Consider the following 26071-nt stretch of genomic DNA (forward strand, 5'->3'; position numbering starts at 1 on the left):
AAGCTCCAAGAAATGACCAAATTCCCACTGACATTACTTCCAATAATCTTGAACAGAATATGACCTTTTCCATTTTAATTTGGCAATCACTGCCCTTTTTATCCTTCTGTGAAAGGGTGGTGCTTTTAGAATGACTCTCTTAAGTGAGTTACATGTTCCTAGGGGGAGTCACGTTTCCCAGAGGAGAGTCCGCACAGACACAATAACAAGATAACAGCCTGAGGAGAGGCTCTGACGGTGTTTGCGACATGTTTTTACTGTCTCTGGAGCTACTTTATCTCTACTTGTAAGATGAATCTCAGCAGATCAGAAGCAGGGATAATAATTAACAGACAGGCTGTGGCTTCACAGATGTAAAAGAAACCAAAACAATTTAATAACTTCATGGCTTTAATGGTATCAGCTGCTGTTTTCTACGACTGGTCAGAAGTAGCTCAATAATCCTTCTTGCTCCTCTCCCATCAGACCGCTGATTTTTGTGGTAGCACAAACATGGACACAAATGATTCATCACTCAGCTCAACATCCATCCTGACCCAGCTGCTTCTCAATACCACAGCATTCATAAACAGCACGGCAACATCCTTCAGTGCTATTGATGGGTGCGACAACCTGATAGAGGCCGTTCTCTTTGACCTGGCCGTTCAGTGCATCAATGTAATTTTGGGTATCCCGGCCAACTTACTCGTCATTGCTATTCTCATCCACAATCGCAAAGAGCCCTCCACTTCAGACATATTCTTGGGCTGCTTGGCCTTCATGGATGCCTACTTTGGTGCAATGACCCCCCTGAGCTTTCTTAATCTCTACCTCTGGCAGCTCAAAGAGGTGTTGTCTGCCATTAAGTTCTCCTATGGCGTGAAAGACACCAGCGGTCCGTTGTTCCTCTCCTGCATCTGCTTGGATCGCTTTGTAGCTGTACTCTTTCCAATTGCTTTTGGGCAACTTAAACACTTCAAGTACAGGTTAGGCCTCTCAGTGCTGGTGCTCTGCCTCACTTTTGCCTACTCAGCAGCCAAGATGGTGGGAGGGCTCCCCAACTTTGAAAAGTTGTTCACCGGTGAGGTGCTGGCAACATTTACTTGGATGGTGGTGTGTAACGCAAGCATCCTGTGGGCACTGAAGAAGTCTACCAGTGCAGGGAAAGATGCAATGCACCCCATGAAAAAGAAGGCCTTCAAGATGGTGCTCTCTATCCTGTGTATCATCGTGTTCAACTACCTGCCACTTGTTGCTCTATTTCCATTTGAGGACTACTACTCCCCTCATGTGTTTCGCTGCTACGTGCAGCCCACAGGTTTTGCCTTTCTGAACATCAGCAGCACAATCCAGCCCCTTGTCTACTTGTCTCGTCTAGAGAAGGTGCCTTTCCTCTCTGACGCCTGCATTAAAAAGATTACTTCCTGTTTCAACCCAGAGAAGAACCAGAATCCACAGGAGCAAAACCCACCTGCTTAGATTCACCAAATATAAAAATATAACACACATATTAAAATCTATGAAAAATAATTATCTGCAAGTGTGAGAGTCAAATCCTGAGTGTAAAGTCCTGCTTTGTTTTTGTTTGTTTTTTCCCAGTTTACGTTTTACTTGAATGCATTTTTTTCATAATCAGTGAAAGAAATCTGTATCGAAGATTGAATCAATAATTAATCAACAAGTAGACAATGTTAAAATTATAAGCATTTTAATTTCATGTTTTCATAATGTGATGAATTGCTACAAGGAGCATGTGAACTATTTGCTTGTGTTTTGGCGCCACCGTGAGGACAAAATACATCAATAAACTTTATCCTTCCAGTGAATGTGTGGACCAGTGACTGTGGTGAGGTTGTGAGGACATTTAGGCTCAGAATCCCAATCAGCATCATACTGATAGCAAAAGGAGCATGTATCTGTTTCATGTGTGATGTCTTTCTCAAGGTGCATGGTGCAGGACGGGGTGTATACATTCCCCACATACCTCTCCAACATAATAATGAATGAATAGGTCAAACGAAAGAAACCTCAATAAATAAGTCAAACAGGGAATGCAAAATAATTTTTAAAAAGGGTTAGTGTTTGCCACACACCAAAAACTCAGCTGCACCACTACAGGGAAAAAACACTACATATGATTTTTTTCAATGTAGTTAAATGCGTTTTATACAGATCCATATTTTCTTTCCTACTGAGTGAACATTCATGCCATGTTCAAATGTATAAAGCAGACTGGTATGTTCAAGAATACCACACAGTTAGGTTAACATAGCATACAACCCAAGTGAAAAAGCCATCTTAGCAATAATATCTGTCTTCCAACACCTCTAAAAACTATAAATAGGATGTGTTATTTCTTCCTTTCTTAAAATCCCGGAAAAAAGCTTAAGTGTAAAATTTACAGTTCACCATTTTAAAAGTGTTTGTATAACAATCTTTGTGGGGACCAAAGATCTGAAGACATTTTTGACTCAAAATGTGGTTTGGTTAGGGCAACTAGGGAGAGTATCCGGTCGTTAAGTCTGACGTCACTAGCCATGTCTGGGCCTAAACTCCGCTGCAGGCCCATATATCAAACGATCACTATGGCATTACTGAGAGTTGAAAAACTGTCTAAAGTCTTTCATCTTTAATAAAATGATCAGCGTTCTGCTCTACCATGTGTAACAATTGAGTTTAACATCCAGGCATCCATGAAAACGGAATTTATGACATTTAAGTTAGAAGAGGAGAAGAGGAGTTAGAAGTTAGCAGGAAGGTAGCTCGCTAGCTTCTATCTAAATACAATACAGCATGTCCTGACTGCGGGGTTTTGGAAACAAATTAAAACGTACAGCTCTGTTATCACTTCCAACATAAATGAAGACAGAAAACTAAACAGCAGTGACATTTGTAGGGTTACTGAAGTTTGGCTAGCTGGTATATAATGATGTGCTACGTGATTGCTAGCGACACAGCTATGTTAGCATAATATAAACAAGCTAACTTTTTTTCCACTCGATAAAAGTTAACATGAGTGTTCTCGGTGGTCAGGAACAAATGTAATCGCATGGCAGGATGCTGTAAAAGGACCAAACTTCAGCCAGGAGAACAACTGAGATAATCCATCCACAATACGAGGTTAGTCATTCATATACTGCTGCATGGGCTGGGCTGTAGTTACATCCTAAGGTTTTAAAAACTGAGCTTAAATAAATGATTAGCGGTATTAAAAGCCGAGGGAGGTCAACAGTGATCACTGACTGTTTTAGGACCTTTTTGAGATTAAATAGAAGAAAATACAAAAAAATTAAACATGTTAACAACACAAAAGCCATATTAAACGCAGACTACTTTAGGCCCGGAAGCAGGATTCGTCACGTCATCACTTAACGACCGGATAGTCACTTAGATGTGTCATGGTCCGGCTGGCTCATGATAGTTGCAGGTTTTGTTGATATTTTGCTCTCTCTCACAGTACCTGCAGCCAATCCTCCCTCGGATGGAGCGGCAGCGCCCATGGTGGAGCCGGCTCCTCCCGCCTCGGAACCAGGCACCTCGAGTCTTTGCCTACCTGCCCCTGAGCCCTTCACTGGTGAGTGTCATGTATTTAATATATATTCTTAGTGCTTATTGTCTGATTATATTGTTTTATGTATTTTAAGCTCAGACGAGACAAGAACTAGGCTAAGGGTGACAAGTTGCCCTGGCAACAGACCTTAGACAGGGGAACTGGAGAAAAGAGGAAGTTTCACACACAAAGAAAGAGGAACTGAGTAAACTGAGTGTGTGTGTGACGTGCTGCATAATATAACCATCCTGGCTGCTACTGCAGTCAGACTTGAGCTGATGTCTCTGTGCTCAGTCTCCATTTTCTGGAAAATGTAAAATTAAAGATCATTTTTTGAGTTAGACCACTGTTTTTCTTCACTGCCAAAAGAATGCAAAGAACTAAATTTAATATGAGCTATCAAAATGTGCGGGGTTTTAATGCAAATTTCGTTGATTTTTTTTGTTTGAGGATGATGGCACAAAACTTGCAGTTTTTGTTCAATTGTTGTGCAACCACGCATTGCAGTGGGCTCTTTTCTGAGGTGACCCTGAAATAACCTATCCTGCTTTTCTGTTAAAGTTTAAGAGTGTGTTTGACAAGGGGTCGAGCGCCAAAGCGGCGGCTCATCGCCTGCTGAATTTGAAGCAGGGGCGGCAGACCATTGCCAACTACTCCATTGACTTCCAGATCCAGGCCAAAGAAACTCGCTGGGGAGAGAACATGCTGTGAGGTAACTTGTTAAATAATCTTTGTGATGAATTTAAGGACGAAAGCTGCACCAAATGCAGCTTAAAAAAATGCCTCCTTCATTTCCCTGGATTTGAAGGATGGGTCAAGTGCATCCTTCGTGGCCCTATCCCCTACGGCCCAGCCAATTCCAGTTCCCAACAATGGCGGCAGCTACTTAGTTTTAATACTCTTACTCTTTCACGCTCACAAAATAAACTTTTAAGATATTTTCAGGCGAGAACGTAGCTGTGTAAACTTCAAATATCTGCTTGATTTACCAAGAGATCACGCATTTGCAAAAGTGCGCCGACATTTTCGGAGACGTTTGTTACGCACCAGCTAGATAGCTGACTGGGAGGTCAAGGCTCACTACAGACGGCAAGAAAACCCGACTCCCGGCACATCGTTTTTAGACCTCCCACATTCTTTCGCTACTCAGGTTAAACATGATATATAAGTCACTTAGATAACTTAAAAATGTTATTGTTTGGCTTTTTTCAGTGTTTTCTGGCCTTCGCGGTCTTCAAAGGACCCAGCCCGCGTAGACCGCGACAGCTGGGTCCTCTGAAGGATGTGGCCCAGGAATTGGGACATACCTGTTGTGTATCAAAGATGATGATCATCTGTGCGCCCGTCGGAGCTCTCTGCAGGAGAAGCCCATGCAGTTGGGCCGCTTTCGCCTGAACCCTACAGAGCGACACCGTCGTCTGGTCTCCGTGTTTGGTTTGTGGCAAGAGAGGCACATTGTGTTGCAACGTGTCCGGCACAATCAAACAAAATTTCATTTACTTGGCTCTCGTCAAACATTTGAATTTAATTACCGAGCCATTGCCACTCTCACTCCAGATTTCCACTCTGTCAATAAAGCACCTGCCAGTCATCACCCATATCTGGAAACCATTCAGAAACCATCAGATTTTTTTTTGTATTTCAAGCTCCTCAAACACCGTTTGTTTTAGGTCACCCTTGGTTGCAACAACATAACCCTCATATTAATTGGAAGAAGACGTGCGCATCTGGGTGGGGGGAGTGCCAAGTGGACTGTCTTAAATCTGCCACTCCCTCCCGCTTCAGCATTCAAATAGCCACCAGTCTCAGAACCCCCAGATCTTTCTCTGGTGCCATCAGTCTATCATGACATGGCAAAAGTGTTTCGTAAAGACTGAGTGCGGGCATTATGCCCCCACAGGATGTATGATTGGGCAATCAAACCGCTCCTGGGGCTTACGGGCCTTCGAGTCGTTAATTCATATCACTTGTTTAGAATCCGTGTGGTTGACAAATGGAAGACAGCCTTTAACACACATCTCGGTCACTTTGAGTACCTTGTGATGCCATTTGGGCTAACGTCTTCCAGACGTTGGTTAATGATGTACTGGAGGACTTTTTCAACCGTTTCATCTTCGTCTATTTAGACATTATTCTAATCTTCTCTAAGACTGAAACTGAACACGTAACCATGTAAGACATGTCCTCCAGCAGCTGCTTTAGAACAGACTTTTTGTTAAAGGAGAAAAATGTGAATTTCATGTGCAAAATGTTATTTTTGGGCTACATAATTGACCAAAATGAACTCAAGCCAGACCCAGCTAAGGTTAGAGTGGTTGTGGAATGGCCAGAACCCACAGATTGCCTTATGCTCCTACAGTTCCTCGTCTTCACTAACTTTTATTGCAGATTCATCAGGAACTTCAGTAAAATCGCCTTACCTTTGACCCATTTGACCTCCCCCAAGATCCCTTTTCAGTAGGACACAGCAGCTCAAAAGGCCTTCACTAAGTTAAAGGAGCATTTCACACGTCTTGTAATCGGAAGGCTGCCGGTTTGAGCCCTGACTCCGACAGTCTCGGTCGTTGTGTCCTTGGGCAAGACACTTCACCCGTTGCCTACTGGTGGTGGTCAGAGGGCCCAGTGGAGCCAGTGTCCAGCAGCTTTACCTCTGTCAGTTTCTACAATATAGCTTGCCATCAACAGTGTGTGAATGGGTGGATGACTGTATGTAGTACAAATCGCTTTGCCGTCCATAGGGACTAAGAAAAGCACTATAAAAATACAGGCCATTTACCATAAGCGTCAGGTTTTACTTGTGGGAACCTGCTGTGCTTGTCAAACAGGTACAATGATCCTCTGCTGCCCCCCTAGTCAAAAAAAGAAGTAATCCAAATAAATCCCACCTTTTTTTCTCTCTCTGTCTCCCTCACTTCTGGATCATTGTGGGTTTTCCCTCTTGTCTTCACATGGAAACAGAACATTGGGTTCTACTTAGCAGAGACTCAAATTTAACCGCTCTGTGAAACAATCGATCCCAGTACGTCCTGACTCATAACTCTCACACACACAGGCTTTATTTTTTTCTTGCATGAGTGAGACACTGATGCATTAAAACCCAGCAAACACAATTTAGATCTGCTCTCGACTGCTGATTTTCTATTGCACTTGTGTTCAGTGATTGAGGACAGCATTCATCACTCCCAGTGAACAGAGAGCATCATCACACCGGTCCCGTGATGCTCATTGTCAAGCAAATTGACACTGGCAAGCTTATCTATAACCTCTGGCACAGTTCAGAGATTTCTTGCTTATGTAAAAATATCAGCACAATACAGAAACTCTTCATCACAACAGTCTCTCTACTGAAGAGTCAGCCCCTCATGATGTCAGACAGAACCTCCCCTGGTTGGCGTCAAATACACGACACTTCAGAGAACTTATAAATGAACACCTGTAACACACTCAGCATCACACTTACTGCTCAGCTTAGAGAAATCATTCAAACAGGTGAGTAGAACATTGAGATGCTTTAAAATGATTTTGTACATGGGTTTTATTTCAAGAAGTTTGTTTCTAATCAAACTGTTTCACTCAGTATGTGTCCTTGATAGGAGCACAGATGCTCTATAAACCATATATTAAAGTAACAGATAAATAATTCAGATTTGAGGGATTAGAGTTTAACTCTGTTCCAAGAAATTATCAAAGTGACAAATGGACAGAGGTCTGTTTATTTTTTCCTCGCTTGACATTGTGCACATCTTCATCTTCATCTTCATTATGCATGGAGTGACTTTATTCAATAACAAATGGTAGCATCTCTGCGTGTTTTAGCTGTAAAAGGTGTTTTCTATTTAAAAACAAATATATAAACATATCTACAGTGACAAGAATTCTGCAAAGGACAAATCTGAAATTTTAAAAAAAAACGTGATTTTTGGTGGGTAATTACAATATGAGTTTTCATAAAAGATGACAGAAGTGTTCCAAATTTCCAAATCAAACCTTTAATAGCCTGTGCTTTCATGCATTATTTGATGCAGTGCAATACAATAATCAGCAAAACTCATCTCATCAGAATTTTAAAAATCCAAATCAACATCAGTACAGTGCTGTAATCCACACCTGATTAAACCCTCAGAAATGTGTTCTTTGTAAATTCTGTAATATAGACTTCATTCTCCAGTGATTGCCCAAAGAAAAATACAATTGATTAGTTGTGACATTTCCAGGGACGAGCATCTTTGCCAAAGATTACTCCTCCCGTGATTAGTCCCACCGGAGCGTTTGTGGCCTGCAGCAGAAGCACGTCAGAAACATTGCCCACTAAGGAACAGAGCTCAAGAAAGGTCTGTATTATAGCAGAACAGTTCCCTTGATGGCAAGGAACAGTCACAGCCTCTGGCTTCAATAGTTCATTACTGGAGGTAGCTCAGGTGTGCTCCATTTAAAAACTCTTGCACTTTCACATTGTTCAAATAAAGCTGACTACGAGCTGCTGCAAACATTCCCAAAGCCCAGAACAAAACCTGATATTTATCACAAAAAGCTGCAGAAGAAACATCAAAAATCTTCTTGTAGGACCAAAAGACAGAGAAACTAAACTTGTGGCTTGTAAATGTTTTTATTCCATCAGTCCACCTTTGATAAAATTCATTTTCCAAGTTATCATCCTTCTAGCTTAAAGATGAGCTGAATGTCAGAAATGGGCTTTTAAAAGCTCCAAGAAATGACCAAATTCCCACTGACATTACTTCCAATAATCTTGAACAGAATATGACCTTTTCCATTTTAATTTGGCAATCACTGCCCTTTTTATCCTTCTGTGAAAGGGTGGTGCTTTTAGAATGACTCTCTTAAGTGAGTTACATGTTCCTAGGGGGAGTCACGTTTCCCAGAGGAGAGTCCACACAGACACAATAACAAGATAACAGCCTAAGGAGAGGCTCTGACGGTGTTTGTGACATGTTTTTACTGTCTGGGAATGGTCTCTGGAGCTACTTTATCTCTACTTGTAAGATGAATCTCAGCAGAGCAGAAGCAGGGATTCTAATTAACAGACAGGCTGTGGCTTCACTAATTTAAAAGAAACCAAAACACTTTAATAACTTCATGGCTTTAATGGTATCAGCTGCTGTTTTCTACGACTGGTCAGAAGTAGCTCAATAATCCTTCTTGCTCCTCTCCCATCAGACCGCTGATTTTTGTGGTAGCACAAACATGGAAACAAATGATTCATCACTCAACTCAACATCCACCCTGACCCAGCTGCCTCTCAATACCACAGCATTCATAAACAGCACGGTAAAATCCTTCAGTGTGTTTGATGGGTGCGAAAACCTGATAGAGGCCATTTTCTTTGACCTGGCCATGCAGTGCATCAATGTAATTGTGGGTATCCCGGCCAACTTACTCGTCATTGCTATTCTCATCCACAATCGCAAAGAGCCCTCCACTTCAGACATATTCTTGGGCTGCTTGGCCTTCATGGATGCCTACTTTGGTGCAATGACCCCCCTGAGCTTTCTTAATCTCTACTTCTGGCAGCTCAAAGAGGTGTGGTCTGCCCTTAAGTTCTCCTTTGGCGTGAAAGACACCAGCGGTCCGTTGTTCCTCTCCTGCATCTGCTTGGATCGCTTTGTAGCTGTACTCTTTCCAATCGCTTTTGGGCAACTTAAACACTTCAAGTACAGGTTAGGCCTCTCAGTGCTGGTGCTCTGCCTCACCTTTGCCTACTCAGCAGCCAAGATGGTGGGAGGGCTCCCCAACTTTGAGAAGTTGTTCACCGGTGAGGTAGTGGCAACATTTACTTGGATGGTGGTGTGTAACGCAAGCATCCTGTGGGCACTGAAGAAGTCCACTGGTGCAGGGAAAGATGCAATGCACCCCATGAAAAAGAAGGCCTTCAAGATGGTGCTCTCTATCCTGTGTATCATCGTGTTCAACTACCTGCCACTTGTTGCTCTGTTTCCATTTGAGGACTACTACTCACCTGATGTGTTTCGCTGCTACGTGCAGCCCGCGGGTTTTGCCTTTCTGAACATCAGCAGCACAATCCAGCCCCTTGTCTACTTGTCTCGTCTAGAGAAGGTGCCTTTCCTCTCTGACGCCTGCATTAAAAAGATTACTTCCTGTTTCAACCCAGAGAAGAACCAGAATCCACAGGAGCAAAACCCACCTGCTTAGATTCACAAAATATAAAAATATAACACACATATTAAAATCTATAAAAAATAATTGTCCGCAACTGTGAGAGTCAAATCCTGAGTGTAAAGTCCTGCTTTGTTTTTGTTTGTTTTTTCCCAGTTTACGTTTTACTTGAATGCATTTTTTTCATAATCAGTGAAAGAAATCTGTATCGAAGATTGAATCAATAATTAATCAACAAGTAGACAATGTTAAAATTATAAGCATTTTAATTCATGTTTTCATAATGTGATGAATTGCTACAAGGAGCATGTGAACTATTTGCTTGTGTTTTGGCGCCACCGTGAGGACAAAATACATCAATAAACTTTATCCTTCCAGTGAATGTGTGGACCAGTGACTGTGGTGAGGTTGTGAGGACATTTAGGCTCAAAACTTTGAAGGGCAGTTTTGAGCTTAAGAGTTTTAGTGTCATGGTTCAATAGGTCAGGGTTAGGGTGCATCATAGTAAAGGTTAGTTTAACAGGCTAGAAAGAAAATCATCCCAATCAGCATCATACTGATAGCAAAAGGAGCATGCATCTGTGGCAAGTGTGATGTCTTTCTGAAAGTGCATGGTGCAGGACAGGGTGTATATATTCCCCACATACCTCTCCAACATAATAATGCTGTTATGACTGAAAGAAACCTCAATAAATAAGTCAAACAGGGAATGCAAAAGAATTTTTAAAAAGGGTTAGTGTTTGCCACACACCAAAAACTCAGCCGTACCACTACAGGGAAAAACACTGCATATGATATTATTCAATGTAGTTAAATGCATTTTATACAGATCTATATTTGCTTTCCTACTGAGTAAACATTCATGCCATGCTCAAATGTATAAAGCAGACATAGCATACAAACCAATTGAAAAAGCCATCTTAACAACTAAATCTGTCTTCCAACACCTCTAAAACTTATTATTAAGACCTGTTATATCATCCTCTTTAAATCCCAACATAAAGCCATTGTAAAGTTTACAGTTCATCATTTTAAAAGGGTTTTTATAACAAGGAGCTAATGGGGTCTCTGGAAAGTTATTATTCCACACTACTTACCCCTGTAAAGTTATTAGTTACTCTCATACTTGTGGTTTTAAACTATATCAATTAACCAAAATGTATTATGTTTGTACATTAGATAAAGATAGGGTAGAAATTTCCAGCTTTGTCCTAAGCTAACCAGCTTCTAGCTTTTGTTGCACATACAGTCAATGGACATTTTGTTAGGTACACCTGTTCAGCTGCTTGCTAAAGTAAATATATAATCAGCCAATCAAATGGCACCAGTTCAATACATTTGGGTATATAGGCATGGTTAAGACGTCCTACTGAAGTTCAACTTGAGCATCAGAATTAGAAAGGAAGGTGATTTAAGTGACTTTGAACATGGGATTGCTGTTGGTGCCAGATGGGATATTGTGAGTATTTTAGAAACTGCTGATCTAATGTGATTTTTCCACACAGACATCTCTAGAGTTTAAAGAGAATGGTCCAAAAGAAAATGGATTATATTGCATCAGTAAGCCTTTCCTCTCAGTTCAAAGCAGCAACTCAAAGAATCACACATTAGATGGGCTACAGCAGCAGAAGACTGCATTAGGTCCTGTCAGCTAAAAACAGGAAACTGAGGCTGAAATTCATACAGGCTGAACAAAACTGGACAATAGAAAATTGGAAAAATGATGCCTGGTCTGATGAGTTTTGACTTTTAATGCAACATCCACATGGTTGGATCTGAATTTAATATAAGATGAAAGCATGGGTCCATCCTGCATTGTCTCAACGGTTCAGTGGGGAATATTCTTGGCACACTTTATACTGTTAAAATGCCACAGCCCACTTGAGTATTATTGCTGACCATGTCCATCCCTTTATGATAAATGGACTGGTTCTCATATAATGCACTTCTACTCTACTGGAGCGCTCAAAGTGCTTTATGACCAAAGTGTACACATCTGCTGATGGCCAACTCCAACAGGATATTACAGCATATTACAAAGTTCAAATACTCTTAAATTGGGTTTTATGACAGTGAGGTCACTGTATTCAGATTAGCTCCACAGTCACCAGATCTCAGTCCAACAGAGCACCTTTTGGATGAGGTTGGAACAGGAGATTTGAATCACAGATGACAAACCTGCAACAACTGTGACACTATTGTGTCACCATAGACCGAAATCTCTGAGAAATGTTTACAGCACTTTGTTGAATCTATGTCACAAAGAATGGAGGGCAGTTCAGAAGGGCAGTTCTGAAGTCCAAAGGAGGTCTGACATTGTACTAGCAAGGTGTACCTGATATAGTGTCCAGTGAGTATACATCAAGCCTGAAGAAGGAGCAATATTCTCATTACAGTAAAATGACTGCTTCAGTGGTAACATTACAGCAGGTCACTCCTCCCCACTTTGATAGTTTGACATTCATTTCATCCCGGGATTACATTTTCTCGCTTGATAAAGAATAAATGAGTCGTCCACTTATTGCCGCAACATTGTGACAAGCACCCTCTCTGGCAGTATTCGCAATGGATGACTGCTCTGTGTATAGAAATATGGAAATAAAGGTTCAGTGAAGGAGTGTGTAAATGCATATAAGAGTGTATTGTCAGTGGCGTCAAAAAACGACACCGTTCCCTTGTTGTAATCGAGCTGAACTTTGACCTGCTTAGGTGTTCTAGAAACTGTCAGCGGGCTGGGTGGGGAGGTCATTGCTCTCAGGTCTCCATCCCGGAAACATAAAGTCCAGAAGCCATTCTTGGGCCGGGCGGAGATCTCTGTGTTTCTCGGTACAGACATGGAGGCAACACCCAGGAGCCAATCATGATTACTTCCTGTTTCCACAACCCAGTGGTGACTTCCTGAGCCTAGTGTGGTCATGCCTACCACTTCAGCGCTCATATGGAAGCGCTCTGGGTTGTCAGGGCATACACTGGGCTGCTTTGAGTAGTGCAGGGAAGTGAGATCGTCAGACAGGATGAGGCAAGGGTGTGCTGTGTTTGGATCTAAGGTTATGGGAGCTAAAAGACAGGAAATGTGCCAAAAACAATGATCTATTAATATTTTGTTGTGCAATTCTTAGGTAAAAGTGAATAATAATATTTAGGTATACTTACTATAATCAACATGGTCCAGGATTTTTTCCCAGACTCTGTACTTGAGGTTGTAGAGGTGTTTAGTCACGTCAATCAGCAGCCCAGACATGTTCTCTGAACCAAGCACTATGCTTTTACATCTGTGATAACAACAGATGTCTTACACTGATTATATGTGACACTGAAATTATTCTTCATCTCAGTAAACATGAAACAATAACTTGGGGTAAAATGCAACTGAAATATATCAAATCAAAGGTTTATTTATTCAAGTATTAATGATTAAGATAAATGTGCTTAGCAAAAACTGAATGTATACCAATCAAGTCTGACCAGATCCCATTAAACTTAACATTTTACACTCTACTCATGTAAAAAAAAAAAATTACATGGGCTATTAATAGGTAATTACATGTTTTGCACACATTTTTTGTTTGCTTTTTAATAAACCTACCGGTCTTGTATGTCTTTAAAATTCTGGGTGAGAGAAAAAAAAAACAACATGTTAAGGCAGAGGCTTTTTGCAAACAATAAGGAGATAAGCTTCAAATTGGACAACGCAAACCTTCAACAAAACCATATCGTCTTCTTTCAGCTGTTCCTGTATGATGGCGATGGTCTCCGTAAGACACGTCACCTCAGCTGAAAGCTCTTTAATTTTCTCCTTCATCCCTGCTATCTTTTCTTCTTCCTCTTTTTTCACAGCAGCTAATCTAGCCGACTCTTCGTGGTAGAGGACTTGATGCAGCTGCTCAAAATGGTTCTTGATCATTTTCTGTGTTTCCAGCGCCTGACTCTGGGGGGGGGGGGGAGATTATGACAAGCTCTTTTATTAGCTCGGGCATATTTTCCTGACAAATATGAAACATCTGTCAGCTCATCACAGGTTACCTTGATGCACATTAGTGTGTTACTGGACGTCATGTTAATTCTTTTTAGGTTGTCCAGCTTTTCTTGCAGACTCTTGAGGGATAAAGCAAGTTCATCCTGGAAGTAAAGCAGGCCTCAGTCAACAGACACCAAATTTAATGTGTAAAGTACTTTAGGTACTGCAGATCTGAGTCAATCCCTGGAAGGGTGCATTACATTCAGGCCTGACTTGTGGAGCAGCATTCTACCATAAGGTGTTACCTTAAAAGCAAACTGCAGAATTTGTTAAGATAACCAATAGCTATGTATGTCTCCCTCACCTTGCAGTCCAGCAGTGCCTCATCTATAGGCGAGCAGTCGTGGGTCTTGTGCAGTTTGGACAACTGACACACCACGCAGATGGGCTGTTTGTCATTGAGGCAGAAGAGTTTCAGCTTCTCTCCATGAAGAATGCAGTTCACCTTGTCTTCCCCTTCCACTGAGCTCAGCCTCCTGACCTGAAGAACAGCCTCGCAAACATTCTTCAGCGCCAAGTTGCATGGAGGGTTGCACTTTGAAGCTTTTTTCCTACAAACTGGACACTCTCGTATCCCTGTGTCCCAGCAATGTTTAAGACAGCCCCTGCAAAAGCTGTGACTGCATGACAACAGAACAGGGTCTGTGAAAATGTCACAGCACACTGGGCACGTAAGATCCTCCTCTGGGAGTGACATGGCCAAGAGCTCGTCACGTATATAGAATAAATCCACAACTCCAACCAACAAGTCCTCGAGTTTAAGTCCTTAATGACTCCACGGTAAACAGCAACAACATAGTAACATTATCACAGCTAATTAAACGTGTCCCCAGAAAGCCTTAAAGCGTATGGACACCCTATTGTTCTTGACATGAAGTTCCAAATGCTGTTTTTCCTGTGCATGTCTACTGTGGGAGTAACGTGAATCATGCAGCAACTGAAAAAAAAAAGAAAGAGCCTGCATGCAGCATAGCTGGAAAGCAGGAAATAAAGCCCCATTGGCTAGTTGTTGAAGAATGGTGGAGACTAGTTGGTAACTCAGAGCAGGTCTGGAATGTAATCATTCAGGATGTGACTGTTTTAGCGTTGACAGCCCATCCCACCAGCAAACCTTTGTTTTTACCTGGCCTTAATCTGCATACTTAAAAACTCACCATTCAATTAGAGACTGGGAAGTTTTAAAAAAAAAAATCAAACTGTAAAAAAAGGGGAAAAAACAACATCCAAACTCATACATCGGTGAACTGAGTGGCTCCTCATTCCCCATGTTTCCATTCATAGTAAGGCTTAGCTCTTGTAGCTGTTAAGTTTCGACACAAACAGGCTAAACCAGCCGTCAGCAACGACAGCAGGCCACATTTTAAGACTTGTGAAAATGAACGTGCTGGGTACAAAATGATAAAAGAGACACCTTTTGCGATCTTCAAAAAGAGAAAGGTGGGCAGCTGAAGATGGGCAGAATATAAAATAGGTGGCAGCCAAAAATAGATTAAATGCAGACAGCATTTCATCTGAAATCGTACTTTTAGTACGATTTAAGTCTGAGGAGAAGGCAGCAATTATTTTGTTAGAAGCTTTAGATGTATCCAATGTATAACAAAAATGAAAGGATCTTTATATATAAACAGGTAGCCATGAAATCCTGTGCAAATGTAACTGCAACTTTAAAAAACTGGCTTTCTTTTTTTCAATAATGCCTGCACTGTGTTGGTGCATTTTCATAAGGCCACAAGCTTACATATTTACTAATATTAAAATGTCAGACATGTAAGGCCTCAGACTGACGTGAATGTTTCTGCTTTTCCTCTTGTACTTCTTGTGTGCAAACCATGAATTGTGTTCCAGAAACATATTCAGCCACACGAGATGAAGATAAAAATAAGCACGGCAAAAGCCATCCTGGGTCAGACAGAAATAGGTCAAGCACTGATATTATGGAGTCTTATGATGTGGCTAGACATCCTGGGCTTTTTTTCTCGCAGTTGTTCGTTAAGTTGCATCATCGCACTGAGAAATCCCTGATTTTTTTTTCCTTTTTGGGGGGATAACATCAAGTTAATGCATTCAAAAGTACCAAATAGTCTCTACATCTCACTTTAAGGCAGCTGGATGACTGGTGTTGTTTCATGTGAATATTTTTTTTTTTTGAGGGGGGGGGTCACTGAGTACGTGAGAATAACGAGACGACCTATTGACAACTGATGCAGCTTCCTCGCATCCTATCCGCCATTTCCACAGCTTTTGGTTCCTCCCTCTCTCCTCCAGTCTTTGGTTGCCATGGCGATGACGTCAAGTTGCACCACCGTTTCAGCCCAGTAGACGGTCCTAGAGGCGGCGCAACAAAATCCCGGACGATCGACTGCAGGAGCCACCATCCTGTGAATCTCCTCTGCTCAGATTCCCGTTTCCTACTCGACCGTCCTCTTACCCACCTGTCCAAAATGCGCGAAATTGTGCACTTGCAGGCCGGCCAGTGCGGAAACCAGATTGGAGCCAAGGTATTTCTTTCTGATTTCTTTTGCTCTATTTCGTTTGTTTTTTTTCCCCAATCCGGTGAGCCGTGTGCCGGCTGTCATGCAGGCACGCTTCGGTGGCACTCAGAGGAGCTCCCCTAATCCATCTTCCAGAAATTCTCTAGAACAAACTCTGTGCGGCGTATTTTCTTCTTAAAGCTCATTACATTCCAGAGAGAGGGAGAATCAATCCACAGACGATTTGCTCATTGGCATTCCGTGCAGGGTTTCACACCGAGGACAAGACTGATTCATGCACTGGTTTATGCAGGAGAAATTAAGATTTATGCGACTTTATGCTTTAATAATTCCATGCATAACTCGCATTTAATATCTCCACATTTTTGTCGAATTTTCCATGCGAGTATATCAGCGATTGACTGGAATAGTAATGAAACCTTATTGTAGATGTTAGAGCAGCCGCCCCTCCCCCTCCATATTAATGACCTATTTTTGCCTGAATCTTTTCCAGCCACTTGCTTCTGAAAAAAAAATGTCTAAATTTAAACTGAATCAAACTGCAGTATTATCATTTTAACACTGGCATGGATTATATCTTTAGTATAATTAATCTTGTTGGCTATATGGCACCAAAGACGCTTTTACTTTTCAGATTATTGCCATCTGCCAGATCAGACTAATAGACTGCTCTTTTGACTCTACATGCACCAGAAATACACACTAAGCTTTCTAGAAATGTAATTAAAAGTATATCAGCAAATACATAACTGGAATGAACTTGCATCCCACCTTCCTCTCCTACCACCCCTGTTTTGTTTCAGTTCTGGGAGGTGATTAGCGATGAGCACGGCATTGATCCCACCGGTACCTACCATGGAGACAGCGACCTGCAACTAGACAGGATCAGCGTCTACTACAATGAGGCCACAGGTTGGTTGCAGATTCACCTCTGCTGCCGTACAGACTGATTCGCATACATATCTCTGTTTTACATCACATCCAGCGTGCCTCTTAAAATTACAAGGAATTATATTGTTCATTCACTTTTGACTGGTTTAGGTGGAAAATACGTTCCACGAGCCATCCTGGTGGATCTGGAGCCTGGAACGATGGATTCGGTGAGGTCTGGTCCCTTCGGACAGATCTTCAGACCAGACAACTTTGTCTTTGGTAAGCTGGGTGAATTTTGTTAATCGAGCATACTATGCTATGTCTTTCCTGTGCATCTTACATTATAAATTGGAATATTTTTGACTACAGGCCAGAGTGGAGCTGGAAATAACTGGGCCAAGGGCCACTACACTGAGGGAGCAGAGCTGGTGGACTCTGTTCTGGATGTAGTGAGGAAAGAGGCTGAGAGCTGCGATTGCCTCCAGGGCTTCCAGCTCACTCACTCTCTGGGCGGAGGCACTGGCTCCGGCATGGGCACTCTGCTGATCAGCAAGATTCGCGAGGAGTACCCCGATCGCATCATGAACACCTTTAGCGTGGTGCCTTCCCCCAAAGTGTCTGACACCGTGGTGGAGCCTTACAACGCCACCCTCTCTGTCCACCAGCTGGTAGAGAACACAGATGAAACCTACTGTATTGACAATGAAGCCCTCTATGACATCTGCTTCCGCACACTCAAACTCACCACTCCAACCTACGGAGATCTCAACCATTTGGTGTCCGCCACCATGAGCGGGGTAACCACCTGTCTGCGTTTCCCTGGCCAGCTCAACGCCGATCTCCGCAAACTAGCTGTCAACATGGTGCCCTTCCCCCGTCTGCACTTCTTCATGCCAGGGTTCGCCCCGCTCACCAGCAGGGGCAGCCAGCAGTATCGCTCACTGTCTGTGCCTGAGCTCACTCAGCAGATGTTCGATGCCAAGAACATGATGGCTGCCTGCGACCCGCGCCACGGCCGCTACCTGACCGTGGCCGCAGTCTTTAGAGGTCGCATGTCCATGAAGGAGGTGGATGAGCAGATGCTGAATGTGCAGAACAAGAACAGCAGCTACTTTGTCGAATGGATCCCCAACAATGTGAAGACCGCCGTCTGTGACATCCCACCCCGTGGCCTGAAAATGGCCGCCACTTTCATTGGCAACAGCACCGCCATCCAGGAGCTGTTCAAGCGCATTTCCGAGCAGTTCACCGCCATGTTCCGTCGTAAGGCCTTCCTCCACTGGTACACGGGTGAAGGTATGGATGAGATGGAGTTCACCGAAGCCGAGAGCAACATGAACGACTTGGTGTCCGAGTACCAGCAGTACCAGGATGCCACCGCTGAGGAAGGCGAGTTCGAGGAAGAGGGAGAGGAGGAAGTTGCATAAAACCTCAGCGCAACTGGCTCCCTGAGCTCCTTTCACCTCGCCCATTACCCCCCCAACTCCACCATTTTCACTCCCCCGCCATCATGAATTGAATGGTTCGCCACACTTGAACAGATCACTGTTGCTCTAGTGTTAGACATTGGTGTTAACTGGTGCTAGTGAAGCTTTTGGTTCAAATGTTTTTGTATGTTGTGAATGCACTGAACTACTGACATCCTCACATCTGTCCTGTCATTGCCTTGCCGAAGTCAAAAGCAAGTGATTTTAACTGTGAAGCCTTGAAACTGGCGAAAGAATAAAATCTAATTTAAATGCCAAATTAATGCCTCTTTGGGGGGTTTTTTGTTTGTTTTCTTTTACTGATTAATTTGACGTGTGATCCAAGATTTCTCTTCACCTTACAGCATTAAAACTCCTAGTTAGCAAGTCTATTCTACAACATACACCTACAAGGACTTGTGCTACACAATGTTTACTAATACACTGCTGCATGTATACTTCTTTAAGAGAATTATCCTAAATATACATAATGGTTTGGTGAATCTCTTAAGCTTCTCCAGATTTAATGTTCTTCACTTCATAGATTTTCAATGAGATTCAAGTGTAGGACAGTCAGTAACGTTCACTTTGGTGATCAGGAGTGTTGGAAGATATATCTTACATCCAGACTCCGTTTAATTTCGGACTGCTTGAGGTTTTCTTTCATAATCTTCCCATATCATTTTTTCTTCATGAGTCCTTCCACCTTGACAAGATTCCCAGTCCTAGACACATCGAAGCATCCCCACAGCATAATACTCCCACCACCGTGTTTCATTGTTGGGATGCTGTTTCTTTGGTCTCTAAATTCTACCTTTCTTTCTCCAAATGTAAGCAGTGGCTCTGTGGCCAAAAGGGTTTAGTCTCATCTGACCAAAGGACGTGCTTCCAGTATGCATAATCTTTCTCCAGGTTGTCCTTACTGTAGCATACTTCAGTCTGGCTTGAAGGTGTCTCTTTTACACAAATGGAGTTTTTCTTGGTCTACAACATCCGAGTTCATTCCTGTGCAAGGTTCTAATGATCATCTTCTTTCAGACTGCAATTTCTGACTCAACTAAGTCATTCAGTTGTTCTTTCGACACGTGTCTCACTAGCTTTTTTTCCAGTCTTTGAAATCTAACCAACTTGATCTGCCTGTATGCGAGGAACCTTCTTTCCTCGCAGTGATAATGCTGACGTCACATGACTGCGTGTTTCCATGAGTCATTTACATGCAGAAGCCACTGAAAACCAGGACACGCATTTGTGTGGGGAATAAAGACCTGCTAATTAAAAAAAATTATGAAAAAAGTGACCCTGTGAATTTTCCTTTCATCATACAGTTGACAACTTTTTTACTACAGGCTAACAACGAGTCGAGCGTTTCAGTGCTTTTCTCATGTACACCGAGGGCCTGAACTTTACACTCTGTGGTTACTGAAAATGCTTATCTGCATAGCTATTTTATCACCAGCCTCTGTACACTAATACATACAATAGCTGTGGACTTGTTTGCATTTTTTCCAGAGCTGCTCAACCTTTTCAGGCATGTAATTTGGCACCTCATATCCATATGCTATTTCCTTATTGTTATTTTTAGCCTTTTGCGTAACAGGACAGTGGACAGAAGAAGGAAAGACCTACAATATATAGATCGCCTGCTCTACCCACCCAGCTAAACCAGCACCCTATATCCTATTTTTTATTTTTTATTTTATACATAAACACCGCCCCTGATCCAACTGGGGAGGACTCATGAGACTTTAAATGCTTTGTAAAGTTTAATTACACAAATATTAAACAAATATTCAGTTATTTGACAAATGCATAAATAAACACGTGGTGACATTGTAAAACATCTCTACTTGATTACAGTCAATTATGTGCTATAGATATGATCTGGTGAATTGTTGATGGCCTGTCTTTAAATTAGTGTTGTTATTCAAAGAGATGTCGAGTGTAAACAGTTGCTTCTGATTTCTAGTTATAACCTGACTTCTTTTTTTTTTTAGCGCAGAGCAGCTTTGTAAAAAACTAGTTTTCACGAGGATAAGATCTTTTGATTAAACTTATAAATAGAAACTCTTTCCTTTTCAAATGCGATCGACTAAAAAAAGCAAAAAGTTTGAGGTTAAAGGTCAGCAGATTTTGCATTGAAATTTTAGACAGAATCAAATCCAGCAAGTAATTAGGACTTAAGGCAGCTGGCAAAAAGAAGTGTCGCTAAACTAAAATCATTAGTGGCGATAAAATACTGTAGCTTTTTGTTTTTTTTAACTTGTGCAGAATAAACATTTAGACCTCTTTGAAATGTTCAGTTGTTCTTAAAAGTCAGAGAAAAATCCCTTTGGGCGCTTCTCTTCGGCTTACCAAGCAAGAACAATTCAGTGCTTGTTGAAATGGAGCGGCAAGAAAATGCATCATGTTGTACGGTTTCAAAGATCTCTCTTTGTCCTCTCTTAAACCTGGAGACAGTTTTCTCTCAGTGGTCAAGCCCCAAATCTGAGAGCCTCGTCACACAGGAAGGCTGCAGTGCAAGTGTTTGCAGCCTGTGTCCTTACAAGGTGTTCCACAAAACCTCAAATGAGTCTTTCCTCCTTTGGTAATTTTAGTGCATCCGGTGCGGCAATGCTGCACGCACCAGACTGCTCCTCAGCGCTGGGTCTGTACGTCCCTTCGGTCTGCCTCTTCTTTTTGACCACGCAGAACAACCAGACGAGAAAAGCCGAGACTATAGCCAGCACTCCCAAGGTGACTGTAGGGGCCACAATGGCTGCGATGTTGGGTCCCTGCAAACAGGATAATATAACACTTAAAGTCTAATTACATACCAAAGTTATTTACTGTTCTTGAAAAATATTTGTCACTTACTGTAGTGTTATTAGATTGGGTGTCACTTGCACTTAAGGTCATATTCCCTGTGAAAGGAGCAGAAACATAATGAATGTTATATCAGTGGAACAGTATTTGTTCCCTTTCCAAAAAATGTTTTAACATATTTATTATGCTTCAAATCCTCAAACAATATTAGACAAAAATAACCCAAGTAAATACAAAATGCAGTTTTTAAATTGTGATTTTATTGATTATAAAAGTTATCCAAACCTATCTAGCCCTGTGTACAGTAATGGCCCCCAAAATCTAATAACTGTCTGTTCCAGCCTTGGCAGCAATAACTGCAATCAAGTGTTGGCAGTAACTGGCAATGAGTCTTTCACATTGCCATGGAGGAATTTTGGCTCACTCTTTGCATTTTTTTTTTTTTTTTTTTTTTTGGATTCAGCCACATTGTAGGGTTTCTCAGCAGGAACATCACTGTTTAAGGTCACGCCGAAGCATCTTAATCAGATTTAAGGCTGGACTTTGACTAGGCTGCTCCAACACCTTTATTTTGTTTTTGTTTTCTGGTTTTATTGAGTCATACAGATGTGAACCTGCTGCTGTGTTTTGGATCATTGTCCTGCTACATAACCCAAGTTGAGCTTCAGGACACAAACTGACGGTCGGATAGACTCCTTTGAGGCTTTTCCAGTAAAGAGTAAAATCAATGGATCCATCAATTAGATGCTGTTGAGGTCCTGAAGCAGCAAAGCAGGCCCAGACCATCAGACTACCCTCACCATGTTTGACCGTTGGTGATTTTTCCCCTCAGCCCACAGAATATTTTTTCCAAAAGTCTTGGGGATCAACAAAATGTTTTATTGACAAATGTGAGACTTTGTGTTCTTTTCGGTCAGCAGTGGATTATCATCTTGGAACTCTCCCATGGATCCCATTTTTGTCTCTTTCTTATTGTTGAATCATGAACTCTGACCTTAACTGAGGCAAGAGAGGCCTGCAGTTCTTTAGATGTTGTTCTGGGTTAATCTGCGAGCTCGCGGGTCAATTGTCAATGTGGTCTTAGAGTAATTTTTGTAGGCCAACCACTCTGCTTCCAAGTTTTCACCATTTTTGAATAATGGCTCTAAACTCAGTCCCCCCCAAGAAAAAAAGTGGTTAATCACAGTTAATTCATGAGTTAAAAGGCAGGGAAAATATTTCTTAACATAGAGCCATGTAGGTTTGTACAGCCTTTTTCTCTTAATAAATGAAATCATCATTTAAAAACTGCATTTTGTATATAAACTGATGTATGTAATAAAAATGTGTTTAAATATTATGGGGCTCTCTGTATTTAGATAAGATCTTTTATTTTAATTGGCAAATGCATTTAAACTTTCAGAGTAACCACTTACAAGCACGTGTGAAAGTACACTCATAACATTTAAAGTAATGAGTCTGTTTCCTGGCAACTGGGGGAGACTTTTGAAAGTTCCAGTCTTTGCAAAGAAGTATAATACATATTTTTTTTAAAAAGCTACTCATGTAACTCTCAGTGAGAATGAAGAATAGTTTTCACATGTAAGCAAAGTGTTTGACACATTCATATGCAGATGAATGCAGGAATGTGAAAGGATCTTGAAAAGCTGGCTTCTTAGTAAAGTGCAAAAATGCTTTTGAACCACGACAGAGACATGAGTGTCAAAAATAATGTCTAAAAGAGGAAAAGTGTATCGCTTCTACATGTTATCATGATTGTATCTGCCCTTATACATACATGCGTAATGAAAAGCACATAAGAGGAAGTACCACAGTAAACCAGAAGTTCATTTCAACCTCGTCCACTTTCTAAGCACCTGACACTTGTAAGCATTCCAGTATCGCTCCCAACCATTTCATCCGTGAGCAGCCATGTGACTACTCAGTTACATCATGAAGCCCCACTGGAGCTTCTTGACCAGAGCGAATAGGGAGGAGGAGAAGCTCAGGAATGCACGGTATACCGCAGCCACAATTAGCTGAGTCAAACAGCACACTAGTTTGAAATGTGAGAAAAAAACCCAAGTCAAATCTATTTGTTTCTTTGTGTTTCTTTGTGTGTGTGTTCATCATTCAAAGGATCGTGTTAATGAGAAAGTTTTGTTTTGGAAACTTAAACCCTCCCCATAGTTTCTGAGTCAATCATTTGCTTGGGTAAATAGTAAACTTGCCAAGGACAAAGGTACGACTTGATAACAAACGTTAGACGGGAGCAGCCATGCTCACAACTTAAAGTAAGATTCAAACTGACAAATGCAGCAGTTTCGCACAGCAGTGGGACAGGGGTCTTTGTCTTACTGTGTAGCATCACCTTCATTTACCAGTTAAAATGTCTGGGAACTGAGGAGAACAATTGCTGCAGTTTTGAAATCACATTTCTTCTCATTCTTGTTTGATAGGAGATTTCAGTTGCTCAACAGTCCCCCACCCCAATGTAACTATACCCATCAGATATACTGTGTTTTGTACTGCACTTACAGTACAAAACACCTCTCCTTTTTAGCTGTAATGACTCTGCGAGATATTCAGTATCGACTGAAAATCTAGTTCAAATGATTTTTAAACCATGACATTAGTTTACGCGGCACCGCAACATCTTTAAAATTGCTTTTTTGTATATTACTCCCACTCAATGGGGAGCTTGTTCCTATAAATTCTTATCTTAGTCTTATGTTATTAGGCAGTGCTGACATTTTTCACAGTTTCTTAGCAAAGCTTCCTGAGTTTTTTATGTGTCATCACAGGATGCAATAGGTTTTTTATGTGTGCGTGTGCACAGGTGTGGTCAAAAGGCTGGCTTATTTGTATGGGAGTGCTGAGGAAGGCTTCCAACTCACCCCACACAGGATTACTGCTCAGCACCAGCAGTAAAACACTCCCAACCACAGCTCCAGGTATGGTCAGCACATCCAGGCACGCTGCCATCTCTACCCGTGACCAGCAGGGCCAAATGGGGGCAGACTGGTACAGTGGGGGCATCAGCTTGGGTCCATTTCATTCACAGACAGCCGCCGTGAGGATTTACTGCCTCCATTTGAACAGCTAAAGACACACAACTATCAGCAGTGCAAACGCAAATATCCTCTCCAGTTCACTCAGACACTGATAGACTGTTTTAATCTCAAGCTGAGTCAGGCAGAGAAAACCACAACTACTGAGTCACATTCAGCCTGATGTTGAATCACCTCTAAACCTGCGCAATAATATTTTTACTGGCCTAACAGAAGAACACAGCTCTAACACCTCCTAAAAACATCATTAGACTATCAAATGACAATATGCTGTAACGTGATTCTTTTCAAATACTTACACACACCCTTCATCCGACTGCTTCCAGATGGTCGAGGCAAAACGAGGAACATCGAACAGGTTGATTCTTTACGCGTCAACTGCTTCCGCCTCACCTTGTCAAAAATGAAACCGCAACACATATGAGTCGGGTGAAAAGTACAGGTAACATCCTCAGCCGACTTCTATCTGAACAAGCCTACCTGAAGTACCCGAGACTACATCCTCGGCTGTCCTATGAGTTGGTCTTTCATCTAAAGCTCTTTTTTTCCCCTCGTCTACTCCTCACTTCGCCATTGGTCACGTGGTTGAGTTTCGTGTTACAATACCTGAGCACAGTTATCTACCTGCAGCGGGGCGAACAGAACCTCCTTTGTGCGTACAAAGTAGAATAAAATGCGCACTTTGCTCAAGCAGAGCAGCGCCGATCTGTCCTGTTTCCATCAGGAAAAAAAAAATCAGACCTTAAAGCTTTTAATCACCTTTATGCTATAATATTTATATTCTGAAATTCCTTCCAAAGTTCATTCAGTTTCTAAAAAAAATAATGATAATGATAATAATAATAACAAGATGCCAGGTTTGCCTTATTTGCTCCAATCTGCACAACTTTAACTGTAGTTTTTGCTCCCTGTGAAGCTCTTACCTACAGCAGCAACCTGCTGATGGCGTTGCATGAAACAGCGCCTCCGTCAGGTTTCACGGTTCCCGTCAGGAGAAAGGATATCGACATTCCTGAGATATTTTAAGGATGAATTTGGAGGCCAGCTGGTCCAGTGGGCTCTAATCCTCTCCTAATCTCTCCTTTCAGACTAAGAGGGGCACAGAAAATGTAGTCTGCTTCGGGCCTAATCTGTGCCAGTCAGAGTTTCGTGTGGACACTCTGTAAGAGCACTGAAGCGTTTTCTGAAAAGCACAGACCTGCTGTGGAAAATTACTCTTATAGTACAGCAGTGAGTCACATTGAGGAGGTGCCCCTTGCTATTTTGTATGTAGCCTAATATCTGCAACAGTGTTTCAGTAATATAACGTTCAGTAACCACAGTTAGACATGTGATTCAGAGTGTTTTATCTATTAAAGAAAGGACAGATAAGGCATGAGAAAGTTAACTACTGGCATAACCCTGTCTATTCATGCACATACACTCACTGGGCACTTTATTAGGTACACTTTGCTAGTACAGGATTGGGCCCTCTTAATTCTTTGTGGCACAGAGTCACAAACCCACCTCATCCCCATGGTCTATTGAGATCTGTTGAATCTGTAGACGGTATTCCTGTACAGTGAACTCATTATCACGTTCCAGCAACCAGTTTGAGATGATCTGCACTTGGGAACATGGCATGTTTTCCTGCTGGCATGTTACGTCCCCACGAAGGAAGTCTACGGGTGTGAGTGTGGGGGCCGGTAACAAATGGGTCCAGAACAGAA

The 26071-nt window shown here is 41.9% G+C and overlaps 5 protein-coding genes across 7 annotated transcripts; 3 read left to right on the forward strand and 2 right to left on the reverse strand.

Moving 5' to 3' along the window:
* The first annotated feature begins 492 nt into the window (after positions 1–492).
* On the forward strand, positions 493–1458 carry LOC148102972 (G protein-coupled receptor 183-like). Its single transcript, XM_087840338.1, has one exon. It carries the CDS (start codon positions 493–495, stop codon positions 1456–1458), a length of 966 nt encoding a protein of 321 aa, XP_087696464.1.
* A 7254-nt stretch (positions 1459–8712) lies between these two features.
* Positions 8713–9715, forward strand: LOC118454209 (G protein-coupled receptor 183-like). The gene has a single exon (XM_035908038.2). The coding sequence runs from the start codon at positions 8732–8734 to the stop codon at positions 9695–9697; it is 966 nt and encodes a 321-aa protein (XP_035763931.2). The 5' UTR covers positions 8713–8731; the 3' UTR covers positions 9698–9715.
* Positions 9716–9940: 225 nt separating this feature from the next.
* On the reverse strand, positions 9941–14587 carry LOC102798143 (zinc-binding protein A33). The gene is made up of 5 exons (XM_087839854.1): positions 13984–14587; positions 13685–13780; positions 13355–13589; positions 12815–12952; positions 9941–12718 (listed from the first exon to the last, which is right to left on the reverse strand). Exons 1-5 carry the CDS (start codon positions 14374–14376, stop codon positions 12180–12182), a joined length of 1401 nt encoding a protein of 466 aa, XP_087695980.1. The 5' UTR covers positions 14377–14587; the 3' UTR covers positions 9941–12179.
* A 1293-nt stretch (positions 14588–15880) lies between these two features.
* On the forward strand, positions 15881–19766 carry tubb4bl (tubulin, beta 4B class IVb-like). Its single transcript, XM_006791332.3, has 4 exons — positions 15881–16177; positions 16975–17083; positions 17213–17323; positions 17414–19766. The coding sequence occupies exons 1-4, from the start codon at positions 15881–15883 to the stop codon at positions 18469–18471; spliced, it is 1575 nt and encodes a 524-aa protein (XP_006791395.2). The 3' UTR covers positions 18472–19766.
* A 494-nt stretch (positions 19767–20260) lies between these two features.
* On the reverse strand, positions 20261–25342 carry crb3a (crumbs homolog 3a). Of its 3 annotated transcripts, none has more exons than XM_006791330.2 (5): positions 25286–25342; positions 24662–24755; positions 24189–24393; positions 21364–21410; positions 20261–21281 (listed from the first exon to the last, which is right to left on the reverse strand). In XM_006791330.2, the coding sequence occupies exons 3-5, from the start codon at positions 24328–24330 to the stop codon at positions 21072–21074; spliced, it is 399 nt and encodes a 132-aa protein (XP_006791393.1). In that variant the 5' UTR covers positions 24331–24393; positions 24662–24755; positions 25286–25342; the 3' UTR covers positions 20261–21071. The 3 variants fall into 3 exon arrangements, with proteins under 3 accessions (XP_006791393.1, XP_035763873.1, XP_006791394.1); XM_035907980.2 differs by lacking the exon at positions 25286–25342 and adding an exon at positions 24843–24981 and having other exon boundaries at positions 24668–24755; XM_006791331.3 differs by lacking the exon at positions 25286–25342 and adding an exon at positions 24843–24981.
* Positions 25343–26071: the final 729 nt, after the last annotated feature.

The sequence above is a fragment of the Neolamprologus brichardi genome, chromosome 4 (genome assembly GCF_056152115.1).
Source record: "Neolamprologus brichardi isolate AB-2024 chromosome 4, ASM5615211v1, whole genome shotgun sequence".
Classification (NCBI taxonomy): domain Eukaryota; kingdom Metazoa; phylum Chordata; class Actinopteri; order Cichliformes; family Cichlidae; genus Neolamprologus; species Neolamprologus brichardi.

Coding starts and splice junctions, on each gene's coding strand:
- LOC148102972 (XM_087840338.1), top strand. CDS start 493: ATGGACACAAATGATTCATCACTCAGCTCAACATCCATCCTGACCCAG.
- LOC118454209 (XM_035908038.2), top strand. CDS start 8,732: ATGGAAACAAATGATTCATCACTCAACTCAACATCCACCCTGACCCAG.
- LOC102798143 (XM_087839854.1), bottom strand. CDS start 14,376: ATGTCACTCCCAGAGGAGGATCTTACGTGCCCAGTGTGCTGTGACATT. Junction 12,953..13,354: donor TATGGTTTTGTTGAAGGTTT/GCGTTGTCCAAT, acceptor AATCAGTGTAAG/ACATCTGTTGTTATCACAGA. Junction 12,719..12,814: donor CCTGGACCATGTTGATTATA/GTAAGTATACCT, acceptor CCTGTCTTTTAG/CTCCCATAACCTTAGATCCA.
- tubb4bl (XM_006791332.3), top strand. CDS start 15,881: ATGCAGCTTCCTCGCATCCTATCCGCCATTTCCACAGCTTTTGGTTCC. Junction 16,178..16,974: donor GAAACCAGATTGGAGCCAAG/GTATTTCTTTCT, acceptor GTTTTGTTTCAG/TTCTGGGAGGTGATTAGCGA. Junction 17,324..17,413: donor ACCAGACAACTTTGTCTTTG/GTAAGCTGGGTG, acceptor TTTTGACTACAG/GCCAGAGTGGAGCTGGAAAT.
- crb3a (XM_006791330.2), bottom strand. CDS start 24,330: ATGCCCCCACTGTACCAGTCTGCCCCCATTTGGCCCTGCTGGTCACGG. Junction 21,411..24,188: donor GAGCAGTAATCCTGTGTGGG/GTGAGTTGGAAG, acceptor CTCCTTTCACAG/GGAATATGACCTTAAGTGCA. Junction 21,282..21,363: donor CCCAATCTAATAACACTACA/GTAAGTGACAAA, acceptor TCCTGTTTGCAG/GGACCCAACATCGCAGCCAT.